Genomic DNA, 21,604 nt, shown 5'->3' with positions numbered 1-21,604 from the left:
CTATACAAAACTGAATTTGTTTTTAAAGTGGCTTTCTGTAGACTTAGGATTTATGGCTTGTTATTAAATTTCCATAAGTTTCTCTTGTAAGTTTGCAAATACAGGGCCTGATACAAATCCCATTGAAGACAGCTGGAGTCTTTCCAGTGTCTGTAATGGGTTTTGAATGAAGCCCAGACGAAGTCTCTCAAGCTTTGCGTACACCAGAGCATCTGGGCATTGCCAGAGATATTACAAGCCTGTTAGGAGAGTGTAGCATGTCAGACTCATGCTAGTGCATTACTGGTGTAGCAGCAGCAATGGTGCAGTTAGTGTTCCTAAATCATTTGGTGGTAAAACGTCAGCCACAGGTCTACACTAACGCTCCTTCTGGACTAGTTCACTTTAGCTATGAAAGAACTGGAGAAAATCTTCAGTGTAGATGCAGCCAGACTGAGCGGGGAAGGTGGGACAGGCCTCCTCATGCCTGCAGGATGGCAGTCGGTTTGTGTGCTGGGGTAATGGCTGTGGACAACTGCTCATGAGGTGACCTTTGAAAAACGGTCAAAGACTAGATTGTGGCCACGGGGGAAAAACAGCCCTTGCTAGAAGCAGGAGAGAGACTTTTTCTGTTGACTTCTTTTTTAATGACATGCTACTTCCATGTAAGGAAGGTAGTAGTGTCCACCTATATGCTGTGTGACTTTTTATATTTTTCCAAGTTGTAGTTGCTTTGCTGCTTGTAAAGTAAGGATCAGATTGTGCAGCGGTGATGAGGGTGCAGGGAGCCTTCTCCCCATAATCCCTTGTGTCCCCTGCATGGGACAGGCACAAAACACTTGGTACTAGACAAAACAAAGGGAATGCTCCCTCCTAGCTGTCCTAGGTGTCAGGGAAGGGTTGGGAGGAGTGAGGGTGTGACATTACCTAAGGTACAAACTGGACTAATGGACAGCTGTGTCCCCTCAATTCTCCAGCCTGGGGTGCCTTTTATACTGCTTTACTGTGAGAGCAACCACTCCTGGTCTGCTCACACACAGCCTCCAGCATGTAAATCACTCCCAATTATACTGTATGAGTGCTATAGCCAGCCACTCATGAATTACACTGCAGGGCAACACCGGCAAACTCCCAGTCCCAGAATTTACATTTTGTACTGTCCACCCCTGTCCTGGACAACACAATCTCATATAAAGTCTATCATTTTATTAATAGAAAATTTATATGCACAAATCTTATCTCAAATGGCGCTTCCCAAACACTTCAGTCCAAACTCACTGGTTTAGATAAAACAAATTTATTAACTACACAGAGAGATTTTTTTAAGTGACTACAAGTAATGAGGCATACAAGTCAGAATTGGCAACAAGGAAATAAAAGGTAAAATGCAACTAACACCTAACTGAAGCTAAGTGAAGACAAAGCAAAGGTCTCTCTCACCACACGTTCCAGCAGTCTTACTGGCTGAGCCTCTTTCAGTCAAGATCTCTCCCCCTCGGCCCGGTGCTGCTTCCTTTGTTTCTTAGGTGTTGATGATGCCATGTGTAGAGAGCAAGGGAGAGATGATTTGGGGCTTTTGCTCTCTTCTCTTGCACAATAATCATCTTCAGCTGAGGTGCAGGAGACAGAAAGTCTGTGTGGACAGGAACCTCAAGCTGTTTCTTTGTTCAAGATGTAGATTTTTGCTCACCCTCTCTCCTGCTGAAGGATGGCCATTTAATCAGGGGATGGTCCGTTTGATCTAATTGACCCCTGGCTGAGGCGTTGACTGGCCTTTTGTCTCTGGAAAACTGGTTTGTGACTGCCCTCCTGAACATGTTGGAACATGTCCCAGCAATATCACACAGTAGAATCGCATAACTTTACATACAATGTTGCTACACATATTTTACCAGGACAGTGATGATCAGCAAATCATGAGTTTCCAAGTGGTAGTTCACAAAGCAGATTTTGTACACAATTTATCATTATTCTATGAAAGTGGTGAGCATAGGGGTACAGACCGTCACACAGGGCCATAGCGCTCATCTGCAAAGCTGGCTGCGTAGCAGGGAGTAGGTGCTCTTGAAGCAATGTAAGAGCGCCCCCTGTGCAGTTGTGGAGCTGGCAGAAGGATTGTGCTCCTTGAGGTACAGTCCCTTCTGGAGCTCCCCTTGACAGGGCAGCTCAGCACTTCCCCCAGCCTAGGCAAGAGGGTAGGTGACACAGTCTGCCCTGCAGTCCTAGGTGGGAGGTAAGTGCTTTTCTTTCCGCTTCTCTGTTCTTCCCCTTGCTTTCTTAAATAATACCACATGGTGTAGCTGCAGCTGTAACTCAGATTAAGAGTGAGGGAACCAGTGCTGGGAAACGACAGCAGCTCCATCCTTAAGGTACATTTACACTGCACCATGCTTTTTGGCCACACGCCCCCTGGCATGGGTATAAAGAGCAGTGTGGACAGTGAGGCACTGCTGAGGTGAGTAAACACACTGCTGAACCTGTGAGTATATACCCATGACAGCTCTCTACAGCCCAAGCAGTGTTTCCCTGGCTACACTGCTATTTTTAGCAGTGTAGTGTCCCGCTGCGGCAGTGTAACAGGGTGGCTGGCCCTCTGGGCTGGAGAAGGGGCTAAGCCAATGTGATTACAGAATGAGCCCACCTGAGAGGAATGAGGTGATTCCTGTGTAAAAGGAGCCAGGCTTAAGTAGTCAGAGAGGCCAGCTGCGGAAGGAGATGGAGGGATGTTCCTATAAAGGTAGGAAGCTCAGAGCAGGAAGTGGCAGTGAAAGGGGGGAAGCTCTGGAAACTGCCTCTGTTATCTATAGCAGTGGTCCCTAAACTTTTCAGTGTTGTGCCCCTCCACTTACTCCTGTACACAGGGACGGAAGCAGGGCCATGGCTATGGGGGCCTGGGAGGGATGCAGACAGGGTTAGGGGGACCAAGGCTGGTGCCACAACTGGAGGTGGGTATGGGAGCCAAGAGCTGGGCCTGTGGCTATGCAGGGGGAGGATGCAGACGGGTAGTGGGGCCAAGGGGCCATAGCTGGGGGTGGGCGCAGGGGGGGCTGGTGGCCAGGAGCAGAGCTGGGTGGGGCTCCTTCCCCGCCCCCCATGGGGGCTGGCCCAGGCCTCAACTGTGCCCCCCTGAACGTTCCTCTGTGCCCCGTAGGGGGGTGCACCCCACAGTTTGGGAACCTCTGATCTATAAAGACTCCAGGGAGCAAGAAGATTCCTGCGGGGCCCTGAGTCAATAAGGAGAGAGAGCTCTCCAAGCAGGGAGGCCTGGGAAAGACCCTGGTCAAACAAGAAAGAGGCTGAGGAATAGCCCCAGAGAGGGCTGAAGATTCTGTTTTTGAGTTAAGACATTTTTGGACTGTTATTTGGAACAACTGTGACACCAGAAGGGGTGGACTAAAGACTGTGACCCAGCTGGAGCCCATGGGCCCATGTCCCCATTACCCTATCTCAGTCCTCCGTTGCGTTGCAGCTCATTGTCTATCAGAACTGGGCACTAGGAAGGAAGGACAAGTCCCTACAGTGAATGCTTTTTCTTTGTTTCTTTCAACCATCCAGTCACAGATGGGTTTGGTCTGTCATTGCGGAGTGAAAGCCAGTAAGTTACGGTTCTACCCAACCAGCCGCTGTCCTCTGGCATGTGGGGGAGTTTTTGCTTAGTTTTACAGCTTACTTTCCATTGCGGGAATCTCTTATGCCCCAGATATCCTGCAAGTCAAACCATGTCTGCAAGTTACAACACAGTTCTATTTTGTAGTGGGACAGGACATAAAACATGTCCCTGAGCCATGCTAATGCAGGGGTATGAGTGTGTTTCAGAGCTGTTCAGATACACCGTTAGCACATCAACTTCACTACAGGACAGAACCATGTTGCAGCTGAATTGGAAGGACAACTGCCTTATGAGTTGTCCCCTGACACGGTTCTGTCTGTTGTTAAGACTGAGTGTTAGACAGTAGCATTGTGCTAAAATCCCAGACAATCTTTCAACCTGAATTCTGGCCATATTGTGCTAAAATGCCACATGAAAGTTCTCAGTCCTGCAAGGCTTATCAATGGACAGAGGGCTGAAAGTTGCAGGGAGAGAGAATGGAAAATAAGTTCAGAGGAGCAACAAGAGGAAAAAGCGGGAGAATCTGTTCAACATCTTAGATGTCTATACACAAATACAAGTAGTTTGGGGAAGAAACAGGAAGAACTGGAAGTATTAGTACCTAAACTAGATTATGACTTAATTGGAATTACACAGGCTTAGAATATTGGTATGGGGGTATAGTTTGTTCAGGAAGAACAAGAAGGGAAAAAGGGGAGAAGATGTTTCATTGTACATTAAGAATGTATATACTTGTTCTGAGCTCCAGAAGAGTTGAAAGCCTCTAGGTGAAGGTAAAAGGGGGAAAGAAACCGGAATGATGTCACAGTAAGGGTCTACTATAGACCACCAAATCAGGAGGAGGTGGTGAAATGAGCTATTTCTGGAACAAGCAACAGAAATAACCAAAACACAAGACCTGGTATTAATGGAGAACTTCAGCTACCCAGACATCTGCAGGAAAAATAATAAAATAATAAGACAAAATACAAAATGTCCAATAAGTTCTTGGAATGTGTTGGGGACAATTTTTTGTTTCAGAAGGTGGAAGAAGTAACCGGGGGGGGGGGCAGACATTTTAGACTTGATTCTAACTAACGGGGAGGAATTGGATTTGAATCTGAAAGTTGAGAGCAATTTGGGTGAAAGGAATCGTGAAATGATAGATTTCATGGTTCTAAGGAAAGTGTGAGAGCAACAGAATAGGGACAAAAAGAAAAGGAGTACTTGTGGCACCTTAGAGACTAACCAATTTATTTGAGCATAAGCTTTCGTGAGCTACAGCTCACTTAAGCTTATGCTCAAATAAATTGGTTAGTCTCTAAGGTGCCACAAGTACTCCTTTTATTTTTGCGAATACAGACTTAACACGGCTGCTACTCTGAAACCTGTCAGAACAGGGACAGTATAATTAACAAATCAGGCTTTAACAAACTAAGAGAACTAGTAGGAAGGTCCTATAGGTAGAAATTCTTAGGGAAAAAGTGGTTTAGGAGAGCTGGCAGTTTCTAAAAGTTAATATTTAGGGTTCAACAGAAGACTATTCTAATGCAAAGAATAGATAGGAAGACTTGTACGAGGCCAATGTGGCTGCATCAGGACCTCTGTAATGACCTGAATTAAAAAGAAATCCTGCGGAGAGTGGAAGCATGGACAGATTTCTAAGGATCGGTACAAAAGAATAGCATGAGCATGTGGGGACAAAGTCAGAAAGGCTAAGGCACGAAATAAGTTATGATTGGAGAGGGACATAAGAGACACTGAGAAAAGAGGGTCTATAAATACATTAGGAACGAGAGCAATCAGAAGCAACGTGTAGGTCAACTTAATGGGGAAGGAGAGATAATAACAGAAGACACCAAGAAGGCTGAGGTGTTTAATGGCAATTTTGCTTTAGTCTTCACTAAAAAGTTAATTGCGTCCACATACTTAACACAGTTAATATTCACAACAAGGGGGAAGGAGTGCAAGCCAGGATAAGGAAAGAACAGGTTAAGGAATATTTAGATAAGTTAGATGTATTTAAGTCGGCAGCACCTGATGAAATTCACCATAGGGTACTTTAGGAAGTAGCTGAAGCAATCCCAGAACCATCAGCAATTATCTTCAAGAACTCATGGAGGATGGGTGAGGTCCCAGAGGACTGGAGAAAGGCAAACATGGTACCTTGTCCTTAAAAAGGGGAATGAAAAGGACCCAGGGAATTAGGCCTAATCAGCCTAACTTCGATATCTGGAAAGGTACTGGAACAAATTGTTAAACTATCAATTTGTAAACCCCGAGGGGATAATAGGGTGATAAGGAATAGCCACCATCATGGATTTATCAAAAAACAAATAATGCCAAACAAACCTAATTTCCTCCTTTGACAGGGTTACGGCCTAGTGGATAGAGGGGAGGTAGTAGACGAGCTAAATAGGCTCCGGCGCAGCTCACAGGGAATTTAGCTCACAGACTAAGTATCAATCATTTGGTGGCAACCTGGGAGGTTGTAGCTAGTGGGGGCTTGCCAAAGGTCTGTCCTGGATCCAGTACCATTCAATATTTTCATTAATGACTTGGATGATGGAGTGGAGAGTATGCTTATAAAATTTGTGGATGACACCAAGCTGAGAGGGGTTGCTAGCACTCTGGAGGACAGGATTAGAATTCAGAACTACCTTGATAAATTGGAAGCAGATTCAAATACACGACTACAAAATGGGGACTAATCGGCTAGGCAGTAGTACTGCAGAAAAAAGATCTAGGGGTTATAGTGGGTCACAAATCAAATATGAGCCAACAGTGTGATGCAGTTGTGAAAAGGCTGATATCATTCTGGGGTGTATTAACAGGAGTGTCGTATGTAAGACATGGGAGGTAATTGTCCTGCTGTACTTGGTACTGGGTGAGGCCCCAGCTGGAGTACTATGTCCAGTTCTGGGTCCCACACTTTAGGAAAGATGTGGACAAATTGGAGAGCAACAAAAATGATAAAAAGATTAGAAAACCTGACCTATGAGGAAAGAGTGAAAACTGGGGGGTGTTAGCCTTAAGAAAAGGAGACTGAAGGGGGACATGATAACCATCTTCAGATCAGTTAAGGGGTGTTGAAAGAGGATGGTAATCAGTTGTTCTTCCTGTCCACTGAAGGTAGGACCGGAAGTAATTAGCTTAGTCTGCAGCAAGGGAGGTTTCGGTTAGATATTAGGAAAACACTTCTAATTATAAGGCTAGTTAAACACAGGAATAGATTTCCAAGGAAGGCTGTGGAATCCCCGTGACTGGAGGTTTTTAGGGATAGGTTAGGCAAACACCTGTCAGGGATGTTTTAAGTATATTTGGTGCTGCCTCAGCATGGGGAGCTGGACTAAATGAACTTTCAGGTCCCTTCCAGCCCTAAATTTCTGAGACTCAATGACTAGTTAGAATTTTCCATGTTTATTTGTTTTGTCTTTTTAATTTTTGCTTTAATCCACGTGCTTTTTATTGCAGGTGCCACTGGGATTGAGGATCGCCTGCAGGAGGGTGTTCCAGACACTATAGAGGCACTGCGAAAAGCTGGAATCAAAATTTGGATGCTGACGGGAGATAAACAAGAAACTGCTGTCAATATTGCATATGCTTGCAGGTTATTGGAACCAGATGACAAAATCTTCACCCTCAAATCTCTAAGTAAAGTGAGTAGAAAATGAGATTGCCCTCCCTGTCACCCCACAAACAAATTTTTGCCAGAAATGATTGGTCAGACTATACTAGAAGTGCTGTTTAAAAAACAAAATAAAACAAAAAAAACCCCACGTTTTCTAAGATGTCCTTTGTATACTGAAAAACTGAGGGTCTTTCCCCCCCCCATTCTGTGCGTAAAGTATATTTTACATTTATTTTACAGAAATCTATTCCTAAATACAACCCCTAAATGCTTGTTAAGTATTTAAATTGACTGCAATGTCTCACTTCTCTTTGTATTAGGAAAAGATGTTGATACAATGTACATGTTTATAAATGTTTGCAGAAAGCTAGACGTTGAAGTATAGTAGGAATATAATCACTGGTCGTCAAAGAATTATTGACATGGAAATTGTGTTAAATTAAATTTTTTGCTGCTCTGTGTCATATTTTCCCTCAGCCCTGCTTGATTAGCATTAAAACACAAGGAATTATCTCATTAAAGTGGTATTACACACAGAGATCCAGAGAATTAATCTACTTACATTTTTTAACAGAGAAAAATCTTTTTTTTCCTTCTCCTTTTGAAAATAGTTCAGTCATTTTGTAAATAAAACAGTGTTCAAAAATGTAACTGCAGTGGGAGTCAAACACAGTCTTGCTTGATAATTGTGCCATCTGCTGGATGTTTATAACTAACTGCATTTTGATTCTCTGTTTTGTGAGCTATTGAAGATAGAATTTTAAAGAAAAAAATGGCTAGCCATTATCCAGATTAAGTGACCTGCAAAAATAGTATTGTAGTTGAGGGTAAACATGGGCACACACAGTTTACCTACTTCTCCTTTGGAAATAAGGAGTTTAGTTAAAGTTTTTAGTTTAGATTGGTTTACCCACATCTTTTTACCGCTGTACTGCTGCTTGCTCAATACATGTGTGTGGGGAGGACTGGGCATGTGACATTTTATTCTTTTGATTTAAAAGAATGTGTGAAAGAGGTGTGAGTGTGTTTTGCTTGTACTATACCTTAGAAACTCAGGTCATGCCTTCTTTGGGAGATTTTCTGGTAACTGGATAATTAGTGCAACAACAGATTGAAAAGGGAAGGGATTTTTGAGTCATTCTATAAAAAATTGTTGGATATTTATTTTTGTTCACAGCTATCTGCCTTCCACAATTGCTTAACAATTTGGATAAATGGTGCCTTTGTTAGTGCTTTTTTGCTTTTTTGGTTAGGGTGTTAGCTGTAACAATAAACAGGTGCTGAGGTCCTCCAGCAAAACTTGACATTGTTGATATGTCTAGGTAAAGTTAGAAGCAGACAAAAACTTTGTTTACAAAAATCTTTTAGGCCTTTTTATAGATTTTAAAGAAGCCAAAAAAAAAAAAACCAAAAAAAAAACCTACAAGGCCAATTTTTTGGAAGGTTTTGCAGGTCACCTTTTAACCTGGATTTGAAAGGTATCCCTGGTTTTCCTTTCCAAACTAAACAAATTAAGAGAGCAAAAGACTCATAACTAAGCCTGATTTATATTACGGAATCCTTAATGGTCATTACTCACATTATAGTCCAGTAAATATTTTCCTGGGTAGTAGTGCAAAATCCATGCCAATGTGATTTAACAAGGTTGAAATGATCTTTTCTGCAGACAGCAAACTCTGTCCAACTGTAATTTTAAAAAACAATAGAGCTGGAGAGCCAGTTCAGGCCACCTTCCTCATGCGTGAAGTCCCACTGAAGTCATGGGGTGACTCATGCAAGGTTTGGCCTTCTGCATAATATGTATTTTACATACTGGAAACAGAGCCAGGGTAGAAGACAGAACGTTACATCAGCCTTTCTCTTTGCCTTACACAAGGACGCCTGTGCATTGTTGATGAACGCTATTTTAGAAGACATCCAAAAAAGTATGTGTGCCAAAAAAAATCACAACTCCAAACTTGCGAGCGTCTTTCCAGCTCCCTCCACCCAAGCTCCAGATTTCAGTGCCAGCCTGGTTATTGATGGAAAGACTTTAGAATATGCCCTGCACGAGAGTCTGCAAAGTATCTTCCTGGAACTCACGGAGAGGTGCCGGGCTGTGGTCTGCTGCAGAGCAATGCCCCTGCAGAAAAGTGAAGTGGTCAAACTGGTGCGAAACAGGTTGAAAGTGATGACGCTAGCTGTAGGTGAGTCTCCGCCCAAGTTGTGCACTCAGTTATCTCTGCTCCCTGGAAAAAGAGGAGCTATTTTTAATATTCTTGTTGCTGTCTCTCATACATTTTACCCATGGAAGAGATGAATTACCTAGGGCCAAATTCACATCTGATATAAACTGGTGTAACTCCACTGAGTCAATACTGCCAGTGAATTTGGCCCTTAAACTAGTTACTGGCAAGCCCTTCTTCCTAGGCTCGCAATAACAATAATAGTGATGCTTTCCCTGGTACTTTATCAGTTCATTTTTTTAAGGGGTACGTTGGGGAGTTTTTCTGCCATTATCTATCACAAATATCCCATGCTGGGGAGAAATAGGAAATGGTCCAGTCTCTTTCACGTAGGGCTAAAGTTAACAAAGATCCTGGTCCTGCTGTCCCAGGGTATCGGTGAGTTTCTGAAAAATGTAACAGCAAACATCCATTGGGCACTATTTTTCCTGTAAAATCAACCGCTTCCCATTACTAGCTTATTATTCATGGGGTATTCCATCGTTTACAGTATTGATTAGAACAATAATTCTTAGTATTCTGGGCAGTGTTCTGATAGATTTGTCTCTTCTCACCATCTCTGTGTAGAATACATTAGCCAGCAGAGCTACCTCCATGTTGTGTTCCAACTAAGATTATCTTCTTATTCCTCTCCCTCCCTCCGCCCCCGCCCCCCCGCTCTCCCTGGAAGGTGACGGTGCCAATGATGTCAGTATGATCCAAGTGGCTGATACTGGAGTGGGACTCTCAGGCCAAGAAGGCATGCAGGTAATGAAGACAGAAAACAGCTGCAAATCAAACCGGACTCAGATTGAAATATAATCAAGGTTCAGCTTTGAGGTTTAGAGGCTACACAATATGTTGCCACAGAAGGGACCAGCTTGTGTTCTGAGCTCACTCCCAAGCCTGAGTGCTTTTCCAGGAGCAATCAGAGGCTGAGCACTGCAGGGGCTCGTGCTCTTGGACGAGAGAGCCTGTTGCTCGTTACTGAACTCCCTGTTCCTCAAACTCCCTGTTGTTCACTTCCTGGCCAACACATGGAGCCCACATTGCAGTTGGCATGGATGTACGTGAAGGCAGAGATTGGCCTCCTGCCTCTGACGTGTTAGTCAGAGTTGTGTTTGTGTAACCTATAGCACATAGGGGCTCTGATCTGAACGGAGCACTAGGTGCTTCTCTAGTCCGTATGAACAGTAAATAGAAACAATGTAATATAAATGCCCCACTCATTTGTCAGCATTTGATGCACATCATGTCTGGTATTTTAACTGTTCAGGTGTCACAACTCTTTCTTTGTGTGTGTTGCAGGCTGTGATGGCGAGTGACTTTGCAATTTCGCAGTTCAAACACCTCCGCAAGCTGCTGCTTGTCCATGGTCACTGGTGTTACACCAGGCTGGCCAACATGATCCTTTATTTTTTCTACAAGAATGTGGTATGTAGCTACAGTGTATCTGGGAAAAGGTTCTTAGTTTGCAAGTGTGAGATGGTGCGGTTTGGTTACCTATTCTTGCTTGGTTTTCCTTGTGGCTTTTGAAGGTGGAGACCGTAGAATAAATGCATAATTGTCAGAAATAAAGGGCAAGCATTAAGGGACTTAACTTTCAAGGTCCATCGGCAGAGGGCTGAGCCTGTCCATCTGCCTTGGATTGAGTTCACTGCTCCAGATTCATTTAAAATCACTTAAGCTTTATCTGTTTTATTTAAAAAGCTATCTGTAGTCGTTACTGGGAGGCAGTGACAAGGGGGAATATTGAAATGAGTTATGCATCTGGACAATGGGTTTTGAAATATTAAGACATTTACCAGTAAAATTATATTTTAAGTGCAGTGTCGAGATATATTTGTTTGGAAAGCAAGTGTGTATTTCATTTCCTGCAGACCTCCTGTAACAATGCAGAGATAAGATCTGTCCTCTTTTTCCTGAGCTTGCATAATGCTCAGCTGTGAGTTTTGGTTTGTTCTTTTATCTTTGAACTTTCAGGCCTTTGTAAACCTCCTCTTCTGGTACCAGTTCTTTTGTGGGTTTTCGGGAACATCCATGACCGACTATTGGGTTTTGATTTTCTTCAACCTCCTCTTCACTTCGGTGCCGCCCATCATTTATGGCATTCTGGAAAAAGATATCTCTGCAGAGGTCCTCATGCAGCTTCCTGAGCTTTATGTGACTGGTCAGAAGTCTCAGGTACGTTAAAGAATCGTTGGCCTCAGGCAGACTGAGACACTCAGAATTGGTTTCAGTTTTTTTCTTTGCTGCATGCTCCTCATCAGTGAAAACACTTTTCCTGTCTTAAACCATCTGGAGGGGACATGCAACTAAAAGCTATTTTTCAGAGATGTTTAGTTAGGCCTCTTTCTGTCTTGCGGGGTGGGTAGGAAGGAGGAGAGAGGAGAGCTGTGGCTGAGGCTGTGAGTTAGATGAATATTCTGTTACCAGTATGTTCTGTATTGGCTAATGCCTAGTTTACAATGGTTGAGACAGAGCTGTCCACAAGATCTCTAGAATCTACGGTACCCGTACTTCAGTGTCGTTGAAGGGCTCAGCTACCACAGTGATGAGCACAGTGTAAGTACCTGAACAGAGTAGAATTTACTGCACCTTATGGGACCATCTTCAGATAAATTTCATCATTCTGGGTTCTTTTCCTCCTGATGCCTGCTGTCCTGGACTTCACTGGTTCCTTCCTTTCGCAGCTCCCTTCTGTATACGCTACACTTTGTGTCTGCCTGTAATGAAGCAGGAAAACTTTAACAACATGTTTAAAATCAGCAGATCACGTTAGTCTGAATAAAGATTGTTTTTAAGTTAAAACAAGGCAGCTCATTCTGCCTTTCCCTCATTTCTGCTTTGCTCAGCATGAGTTGTAGCAAAGTTTTTACTCGTATGAATTTTGAGGGAAGTAAAATACCATATTCTAGCGACTTTTGGTGATACAAAAGTAATAGCAGTCTTAGAGGGGCATTCAACATACTGTTAGCCTAAAACTCACCATTTTCTGACCATCTTAGGCCTCTCAACAGCAGACATCACCAGATTAATGGCTCCTGGTCTACAAGATGCTCCAGCATGCAGTGTGCTGATGACCTAACATCAGCTGTAGATCCTTGCTGTATCCCAGTGCTCCTTTAGAAGGGGAAAAACAGTGGTGAGGTGAGGGAGCAGTGGGGCAGGGAGTTTAGTAAATACAAGTTTGGCATTGTAGGGAGAGGGATATCGACCTCCCAAAACTTGTTCAGTTTCACTTTTCGTATTTTGCATCACTTGGTTTATAGAGCAATAAAGTTTGCAAAACCATATGATCCATCAAAATAAGATGCTTGTGAAGCCTCTATATGCAGGCTGTAGCTGGGGGTCTGTGCCCTGCAAGTCAGAGATTTGACTAAATACATTTCTGGAAGAACCTCAAGATCCTATATCCTGGCTTCCTCCCTCTGAGATGCTGAATTTCTCCACCTTTTCCCAGTTACCTCCAAACCTTCCTCTTCCCTTCAGCCTAGCATGGGGGTAATGATTACTGCTTTACACAATAGATTTTTAACAAAACTTTGGTCTAATTGTTGTCCAGCCGCTGCCACCGGTTGTCACGGAGCCCCGGGTGATGCTCTGGAACTGCACCCCATGAAGCCAGTCAGGACTCTGGGGAAGTCTCCTTTCTGGGAGCAGACTGTCTGCAGGACACAAAGCTCACACAACTTCCACCTTCCTAGGTCTGACCTCGGAGCATTCAGCATCCTCTGCCCCTCCGTGCGCTTCCCACAGCGAGTCCACTCAGGGGGGGTCCTGGGGAAGCCAGGGAGTCCTGCAGTCAGACGTGACTCTCAGCCAGCCAGTAAATCAGAAGGTTTATTAGATGACAGGAACATGGTCTAACACAGAGCTTGTAGGTGCAGAGAACAGGACCCCTCAGCTGGGTCCATTTTGGAGGGCAGTGAGCCAGACAACCACATCTGCACTTCACTCCACATCCCCAGCCAGCCCCAAACTGAAACTCTCTCCAGCCCCTCCTCCTCCGGGCTTTGTTCCTTTCCCGGGCCAGGAGGTCACCTGATTCCTTTGTTCTCCAACCCTTTAGCTCTCATCTTGCAGGGGGGAAGGGCCATGCCATCAGTTGCCAGGAAACAGGGTGTTGGCCATTCTCTGTGTCCAGACCCCTGCCCACACCTGCCCTCCAGGGCTCTACAATGACATACACCCTTATCCTACCACCTAGATACTTAAGAACTGCATAGGGGAAACTGAGGCACCCCCACACTATTCAGAGGAAACATTAAGAACAGTCCCGCTTTGTCATATCTCTTCCCCCCTTTGAGACCAACCTGAGCGAGGTCACTTTAGCCGGTGACCTGGGGAAGTTCGAAGCCACCAACGTTCCCATGGATGCCCCAGCATCTCTCCCGTTCCTTGGTGGGAGTTACACCAGGCCTTTCCAGCTTCACGCACTTCCTTAGGTCGGTGGTGATCGATAGCACTCGCATGTTGCATGTGGGAAGGTTTGTGTGGCCCGTGCCCTTTTGCCACCCCAAAACCCCCGGAGGGTCAAACTGGGATTGGGTCTTCTCCCAGCGCGCAATTCGGGCTCTCGAGGTTAAGAGCTCCCATCTTGACCTGGGCCACATACTGTTCACTTACAGAACTAACATGGAGACATTCCTCTCTCAACAACCTTGTCTCCCCAACAAGTTGGCCAAACACAGCCACTTGGTTATAGGACTGTTTAACTTTCTTAACAGCTTTCACTTCATCTGAGACCTTCTCAAAACTATCCACACTGGATCTTTCAACAGGAAAGTCAGTGGATCCATTCACAACAGAAAATTTCTGGCTGTTAGGAACTGAAACTTTCTTGATTAAATCACTTTCACACCCTTCAGTTGCAGTAAACTGCTTGCAAAGACTGCCATGAGGATTCCTTTCCTTAGGGGCTTTTCTATGCAACAGTTCACCCTTCACAGAAATTCTGCCCTTACCCTCTTCACCTAGGGCTTGCTCTAGAGGAACACTTTCCTGAGCAACGACCGACTCTTTCTGGATCTCACTTACATCCAGAATCACCTCTGGCCCATCAGGCAGATTCCTATACAATCCCCTTTCAGGCAAACTTACAGACTTCCTAGATAAAAGGTGAGAAGCATTCTCCTTCCCTTTGCCACACACAAGCTCAGGAATCTTTTCCTTCTTGCCACAGGTTTCCACACCATCAGTAGGTAACACAATCAAATCACCTTTCTGCTGTCCTTGTGCCTTGGCTAGGATCTCACTCTGATTTGAGTTGCTACACCCTTTCCCAACAACACACTAGCAACAGGCAAAATACAAGCACCAGAATTGTCTGGTCTCTGGGATTTTGCACAGACACTAACTGGATGTGACCTAGTTACAGGGCCATTCTCCCTAGCAGACACAAACTTAGGACCCTTCCCTTCCTGGGCTTTAGCTGAATCCAGAACCAACTCTGAGATAACTGCACTATTCTCAACCAGCACATGCTGAAAGGCCCCTTCTGTCTGCTCCACAGACAAAGAAGAGCCGGAGACACATTCTCCTTTACCAGACACGCAGCTTGGGATCTCATTCCCCTTGTCCCAGCACACAGGGCTGTTCACAGACAACTGCTTGGAGACCGGGGTGGCTCCCTCTATAGGCAAGTCAATACCCCTGACAGACACAGGCACATTTCCTTCACTGTCACACTTCTCCACCCAGGTAACAGGTAAGGTACAGGGACACTCATCTTCCACTATCCTCGCCTTCCCGCACTGCTGACTAGACAAAGCCACAGCTCACAAGGCTGCCTAGGCTCATCCAAAGTTTCCATACCAAGCACCTTGCCACTCCCAACAGATAAACTGCCCTCCCTGCCTGTGTCTCCCCACACTCAGCTGGGGTCTCAGCTCCCGCTGTGCTCATCGCTGCCCTTGCTGTCCTAGTGGGGGTAGGCAGCAAGCTTGCTGCTTTCCTCACTGCATCAGAGCCAGCGTGAGCCACCTGAGCCCTCTCTCTGGTGTGTAAGGGGGCGGGAAGGATTAGTCTCTAAGGTGCCACAAGTACTCCTTTTCTTTTTGCAAATACAGACTAACAAGGCTGCTACTCTGAAACCTGTCATTTTGCCTTGCTGTCTCTTCTGGAGCCATTGTTAAATTGTATTTCCCTTTACCTCTTGCTATGAAGTGCATTGACACAGGCATTCTGAGTGAAAGTCACAATATAAAAACAAGTGGACATGTTTTGTAAAATAATTGTATCACAATATTGCACTAGTGGGTTGATTTTTATACTGTGCTTGCTATAGCTTACATTCTTCAAAGGACAGATCTTTTCAGTGCTTAGCCCTGTACAAAATGCAGAAGAAGAGTGTGTCTGACCCCAGGGGTTTACAATCTATGATCCAGATCCTGCATCAGCACCTACTATTGCAGCTCCAAGAGACATCTCACCAAGATTAATGGGACTCCACGTGGTCCTGGGGAAGTACTAGCAGAGCCTGCTGCAAGACCAGGGTCCACATCTCATTCTTGGTATAATCTCTGATAATTAGTTGCATGCCTACAATGAGCTCTCTCATTTTTACTATGACCATCTCTCTAAGGGTTTGTCTATATGGGGAAATTGACCAAAATAAGCTATGCAAGAGCTATATTAGTTGTTTTTCCCATGTAGACAACCAATAAATGTCTCCTTTTGTGCGATGTTAACATGTGACCCTTCCTGTGGGATATTGGTTAGCGGTTTGGGGTTTGCTAGCCCTGGAGGGGCTCACTGTCTGTATGGTCTTAAAATAGCAATTTAAAGTGCAGTAAGTAGAGCTGCCACGTGCTTGAGCAAACAAGATGATTATGCATGATGACAGGAATTTAGTTTTCCCAGAGTCATAAATGTATTACAGCTGAGGCTGCTGGGATTTGTTCATTTCACTGAGGCTATGGTACCTCCTGTGTTTCCTCTTTAGGCATATTCACCTCCAATTTTCTGGATCACCTTGCTGGATGCTTTTTACCAAAGTCTGGTTTGCTTTTTTGTGCCTTACTTTGTAAGTACTGGATTTGAATTGTATTAATACACTTGTTGTTTTCTCTAATTTGCTGGTGTGGTTTTTAAACCTAACTAAGGGGTTTTGGTTGCACTTTCTCATACACTGTTAAAATTGACGATAATTATTGGACCCATTTTGAATTTTGCATATGTAAATTGATCCAGTATTGCAGCTGTTTGTATCCCAGTGGAATGTGATATATCAAAATATTAGGGCTATATGCATAGTATATATCAATTAGCATGTCTCTTACTTTGCAGACTTATCGTGGCTCTGACATAGACATCTTTTCTTTTGGAAACCCGTTAAACACAGCAGCACTCTTCATAATATTACTGCACCTCCTAATTGAGAGTAAAACTTTGGTAAGTATGTTCTTCATGCGTTCTAAAGGGTATATTCTCTCCCCAGTGTGTGCATAGAACTCTTATTAAAGCTAAACAAGGAAAGCACTCTCTATATGAAAGTAAATAAATATATTAAGGGTGAAACATTGATCGTTTTACTCATGGACCAGTAAGTACTCCTATAACTAGCCCATTGGAACCAACAGGATTACTCACATGAGTAAGGCAAGCAAGCTCTGCCACCAATATTGTTAATAAATAACAAAATAATCCTGCTCTTAACAGCTTCTGTTGCTTTGGTGCTGTAAATTTAATCTTGCAAAGGGGAAAACGGATATCGAGATACCCTGCCTTTATCAGTTCCTAAGGCTTGATTTCCATAGACGACAAATGTGGAATGCTAGTTTTGAATGCTGGGAACCGATAAACCGTTTGTAGCCAAGATGAACAATTCAAAGCTGTCTTCCCTGCAGGAATAAAAGAAGCTGTTTTATGCCATAAAACCGTCATCTTAGTGTTTGTTTAAGTCTGCAAAAGCTAAGACAACAACAGATAGTATTCCAGTTCGATCGGATTAATTTAATTTCTTTTTAAACAAGGGTAAAATAGTGACTATTTGTCATAATTCTGGAGAAAAATGTAATCATCCTGTTCAAAGTTGGAGGATGCAGGATGGTGGTTGTTTACTCAATGCAGAAAAATAAATAAAAAAGACCGTTTCATTCTTGAGTTGTTTCACAGTAGATGAAATGTCAAGCTGCATTCTAAAGTATTTTGACTTAAAGATTTGTGTGTATAAGCCAAGGCTTTTTATCCTGGATATGGAGGGCACAATAACCATCACAAAAATCCCTTTGTTTAGCAAACTATGGATGATATTAATGTCTCCATTCTCTGAATAGCATAAATGAATTTCTTTTGGCATTTAGAGACGTCAGCAAGCTGTCAGACCCGGCAACCGATTATTTTCTTAGTAACTAACGTACTCTAAATTGCAAAACAAAAGAAATCTGAGATCAATACACAGTTATTCTGTGTTTAAATCAAACTGTGTAGCGGTATCATGTGAAGATTTTGTTCCTGCTTGTTTGTGAAGGCCTTCTCTGATGCTTATGAGTAATGCAGTCATCTGAAGCACTTGGCATTAAAAAGTCTTGTACCACGGTATCATGAGTTGTATATTTAATAGACAAAAATAAAAGAAGATTAAGGGGGGAAGAATTTTCAAATTATGTGGCTGTTTCCTGTCAACTATAGAGGGAAGAAACCCTTCTCCTTGGGAATATTTTATCTAAAATCAAGAGGGTGCTGTCTTTCTGAACTGATTTATGATTTACTTCAGTTCAAGACACTGTGTGTGTGTACGCACACACTTTTCTGTTTGTAATAACTTTGATCCTGAATTTCTGATTCTTGTCTTGTTTCCCCTATCCCTCCTTTCCACATTATAGACTTGGATACACATGGCTGTTATGATAGGTAGCATCTTATTTTACTTTGTCTTTGCACTGACGTTTGGAGCAACCTGCAAAACCTGTAATCCACCATCAAATCCCTATTGGATCATGGAAAAGCACATGACAGACCCAGTGTTTTATCTGGTTTGCATCATTACTACTTGTGTTGCTCTTCTACCCAGGTACTTTGTTGTTTTATAACCACTGGTATTAACCGGCTCTGGTTTTCGTTGTGGCTATGATGCTATAAATCTCTGTGGTGTGGTCTTGTCTTTTTTGAACATATAAAATTGCATAGCCTGGTAGTTTAGGCATAAATGAGCCCATATATATGCAAGGAAATGTTAACTGGGATCTTCTTCAGTTAAATTTAAACAAGTACAAAATTGCTGTAATGACTTAGTCTAAATCCTACTTCTCATGTTTAAATCAATAATTTACCTTAATCACTTTTCAAAGGTTAGAATTTATATCCAAAGAAGTTGTATAAGGTGGCAGCGTGAATCATGTACATGTCATAGAGAAGCTATTTATGGGCGTGTTTTTATTACCGAAACGGTTTTTTCAAATGTTTTCTTTCTTTTTTTGAAAAAGCTTGAACCCAGAATTTTTGTAAATGGACAAAATGGTCAAAAAAATCTCTGGATTCCTACTGTTGTGAGGAGATTACTGCTGTGGGATATACAACTTGTCCCTCCCAGTTGTGGGTTGGGGCACAGCATACATAGGATACACATTTTGCTTTCGGGCATAAACATATCACTCTCTGGTTTTCAACTTTGGCTCAAACCTTGCAACTAAACCAGCTGATGGTGGTACTGTAGGCCTGGGCTGAGTTGTATCAGAAAAGCTCACATACTCCCTTCTGCAGTGTTCCTGGCTCCAGATGGTGCCACTAACCACTTGCTTTCCCTCCTAAATTAATTTAAAAAGCAAATTGTATAGCAATAATGAGCCAAGATGGGAGAATGTTTTCAACACATGGGCTATTTTAAATCAAACAAACCAGTGAGTGAAACGTAAGGGTTCTGGTTTTAGGAGTGGCTGATTTGCATGGTAGACTGAATGCAAAGTTTTTAGACTTTATAAATAAGGTTCTTTGAGTCACTTTCAATCTCCCAGCTAGAAAAGTTTCAACAGCATTGCCAGAACAGATGGTTTTTGTTTTGAGATACGCAGGGTCCAATTTTCAGTGCTACTGAGAGCCTGCAGCTTCCACTGACTTCAGCTGGAGTGCAAGTACACACCATCCCTGAAAATCAGAGCCTAGGGGTGTCACGCCCAACACGCAAAAAACAGAGGCACTGAAGTCAGTGGCCACTTTTAAACATGTTGGTCCTAATAACCTGTTCTAGTGCAAAAATGCAGGCAAAGTTATTTATGTGTGCAAGCCTAAAGGTCATTGCTGCAGGGGCTACTGCAGCTTTGGGATTACAGGGCTATCACTACAGCCTGGATGATAGGAATGATGCCTCCTCTCCTTTCCCTGCATGCTCCTGTTTGGGTCCTTTACCATTGCTGAGAAGAGCTTGAATCTGCTTCTGAATGGCTTACTGGAAAACCCTGTTTATGTTCTAGATACTTGTTCAGAGTTCTTCAAGGGGCACTGTTTCCATCTCCAGTGTTGAGAGCCAAGCACCTTGACAGACTGACCCCTGAGGAGCAGAGGGAAGCAATTAAAAAGTGGAAGGATGATCGTGTTGGGAAGTGTAGAATGGGTTTCCAGGGCATTCGTGCATGTTCCAGGTCTGCTGAAGATGCTGCATCAGTAAGAGAAAGCACTGACCACTCTTCATACATCCCAGTGTCTAAGACACCTTTTCATACCTGTCCAGCAGACAGGTCAGTGCAGAAGTCTACTTTCATATCAGACATACAGGATGAGTTCAGGGATGTGAACAGCCTGACTTGTGAGAGAGCTGCATTTTTGAACTCCTCGAAGGAAACCTATTCAGAAACATATGGTGCTAATAATTCATGTGCCGGCGTCCCGGAGTTTACTTTTGCAAAGGGCAGCAATGAAATTTCTCTAATAAATAAGGCAGGTTTGAATTGTGCTTTGACTGAACAGGATGTTTTAACATGCCCTGCGAAACTGGAATGTTAACTGTTTAAAAAAACCAAGAACAAGAACATCGGTGCATTACGTTACATTCGGGTTTTTTGTTGGTGATGGTTTTTGGGGTGTTTTGGTCAAGTCAGTTGATGCACAAATTTATTCAGAAGCCTTTTGTATTTTTAAAACATTTTAAGTAACTTATTGAGGTATCCAGAGTCTAAATGGGCATGAAGTATTGTGCAAGTACCAGCTTTATTAAAAACTCATCATTTTTGGTACATGCTAACTGTATGACATAGTAACTTTGGTAAAAGTGACAGTGATGTAATTTAAAGGCTGTCCTGGTGGAGACACTTTTACCAGTTGACCCTGACTTTGTCATCCTGAGCTCCACCTAGTGTTGTTGCAATCTTGTGGTCTGTAGCGATGTTACAATGGCAACTAGTGCTGATAAGGTCCACTGCACTCCTCTCCAGGAACCTCTTTGCAAAATGTTTTTTATCCTCATTGTTCTGTTTGTGATCTTATCAACGTGGAGGGTCCAGGCCAGCAAGATTTACAGAACACACTGGCCATGTTCAAAGTCCATTTTATGAAAAAATAAAACCTTCAGTGTCATATGGGCTCTCACTTTTTTGTTACACTAATACAAAAGGATCTGGATATTTCTAAGTCTGGAGCTGCTTGGCACAAGCAGGGCCAAGTTGGTTTCTGAATGTCTGTTGTGGGTAAGAGGTCATGTCAGTAATTCCTATTTGCTGTGGTTTGGTTTGCTTTCACTTGGATTGTGAGGATAAATAAGTCCTACCTTTTCACCTGCTAGTTGACTAACCTTCTCCTCGTTAATGTTGTTTGGGAAAGCTCCACCTGTCACACTGTCCCTGGTGATAGAAACAGTAGGAGACTTCCTGAAAATCATTAATGAAGACACAGCCTAGGATAATGCCCCCTTCCCGAGCACCATGGCTTTGCTAAGATTGTCACCTCCTTGGGCAGCTTTCAGGAGCCTGGGGGGTTGGAAGGTGAAGAGAATAATGATTCTCCTAGAGGAAATCCATCTTCCCATCCCTCAGGACAATTTATTTTCTTTATTTGCAAAATAAGAGAGATGGAGCCCTGAAACAAACAACTGACAGATCTCCCCTCCATGCCCATCATCTACCTCTGTCTCAAGCTTTTGATGTCATGCTTACTGTTGCAGTATGGTCCTGATTCAGGAATGTACTTATCCTGAATAGGGATGGACTTAATCATGTGTTTATCTTGACTTTAAGCATGAACTGAAGTGTTCTTGTGAACACGGCTGCT

The 21,604-nt window shown here is 43.3% G+C and overlaps 1 protein-coding gene across 2 annotated transcripts in view; it reads left to right on the top strand.

Annotated features, from left to right (window-relative positions):
- Window positions 1-20,995, top strand: part of ATP10D (ATPase phospholipid transporting 10D (putative)) — a 113,432-nt gene extending 92,437 nt beyond the window's left edge. The window contains exons 15-23 of one of the 2 annotated variants that reach the window (XM_074951462.1): window positions 7,043-7,227; window positions 9,076-9,385; window positions 10,095-10,171; window positions 10,712-10,837; window positions 11,387-11,587; window positions 16,350-16,430; window positions 16,694-16,798; window positions 18,232-18,419; window positions 19,816-20,995. In XM_074951462.1, coding sequence (XP_074807563.1) covers window positions 7,043-7,227; window positions 9,076-9,385; window positions 10,095-10,171; window positions 10,712-10,837; window positions 11,387-11,587; window positions 16,350-16,430; window positions 16,694-16,798; window positions 18,232-18,419; window positions 19,816-20,344 — 1,802 coding nt within the window. In that variant the 3' untranslated portion in view covers window positions 20,345-20,995. The remainder of the gene's footprint in view (window positions 1-7,042; window positions 7,228-9,075; window positions 9,386-10,094; window positions 10,172-10,711; window positions 10,838-11,386; window positions 11,588-16,349; window positions 16,431-16,693; window positions 16,799-18,231; window positions 18,420-19,815) is intronic. The other variant, XM_074951460.1, reaches the window with a different exon arrangement.
- The last annotated feature ends 609 nt before the right edge of the window (window positions 20,996-21,604 follow it).

The sequence above is a fragment of the Natator depressus genome, chromosome 4, assembly GCF_965152275.1.
Source record: "Natator depressus isolate rNatDep1 chromosome 4, rNatDep2.hap1, whole genome shotgun sequence".
NCBI classification, from domain to species: Eukaryota; Metazoa; Chordata; order Testudines; family Cheloniidae; genus Natator; species Natator depressus.
This window is presented reverse-complemented; position numbering and strand designations above follow the sequence as displayed.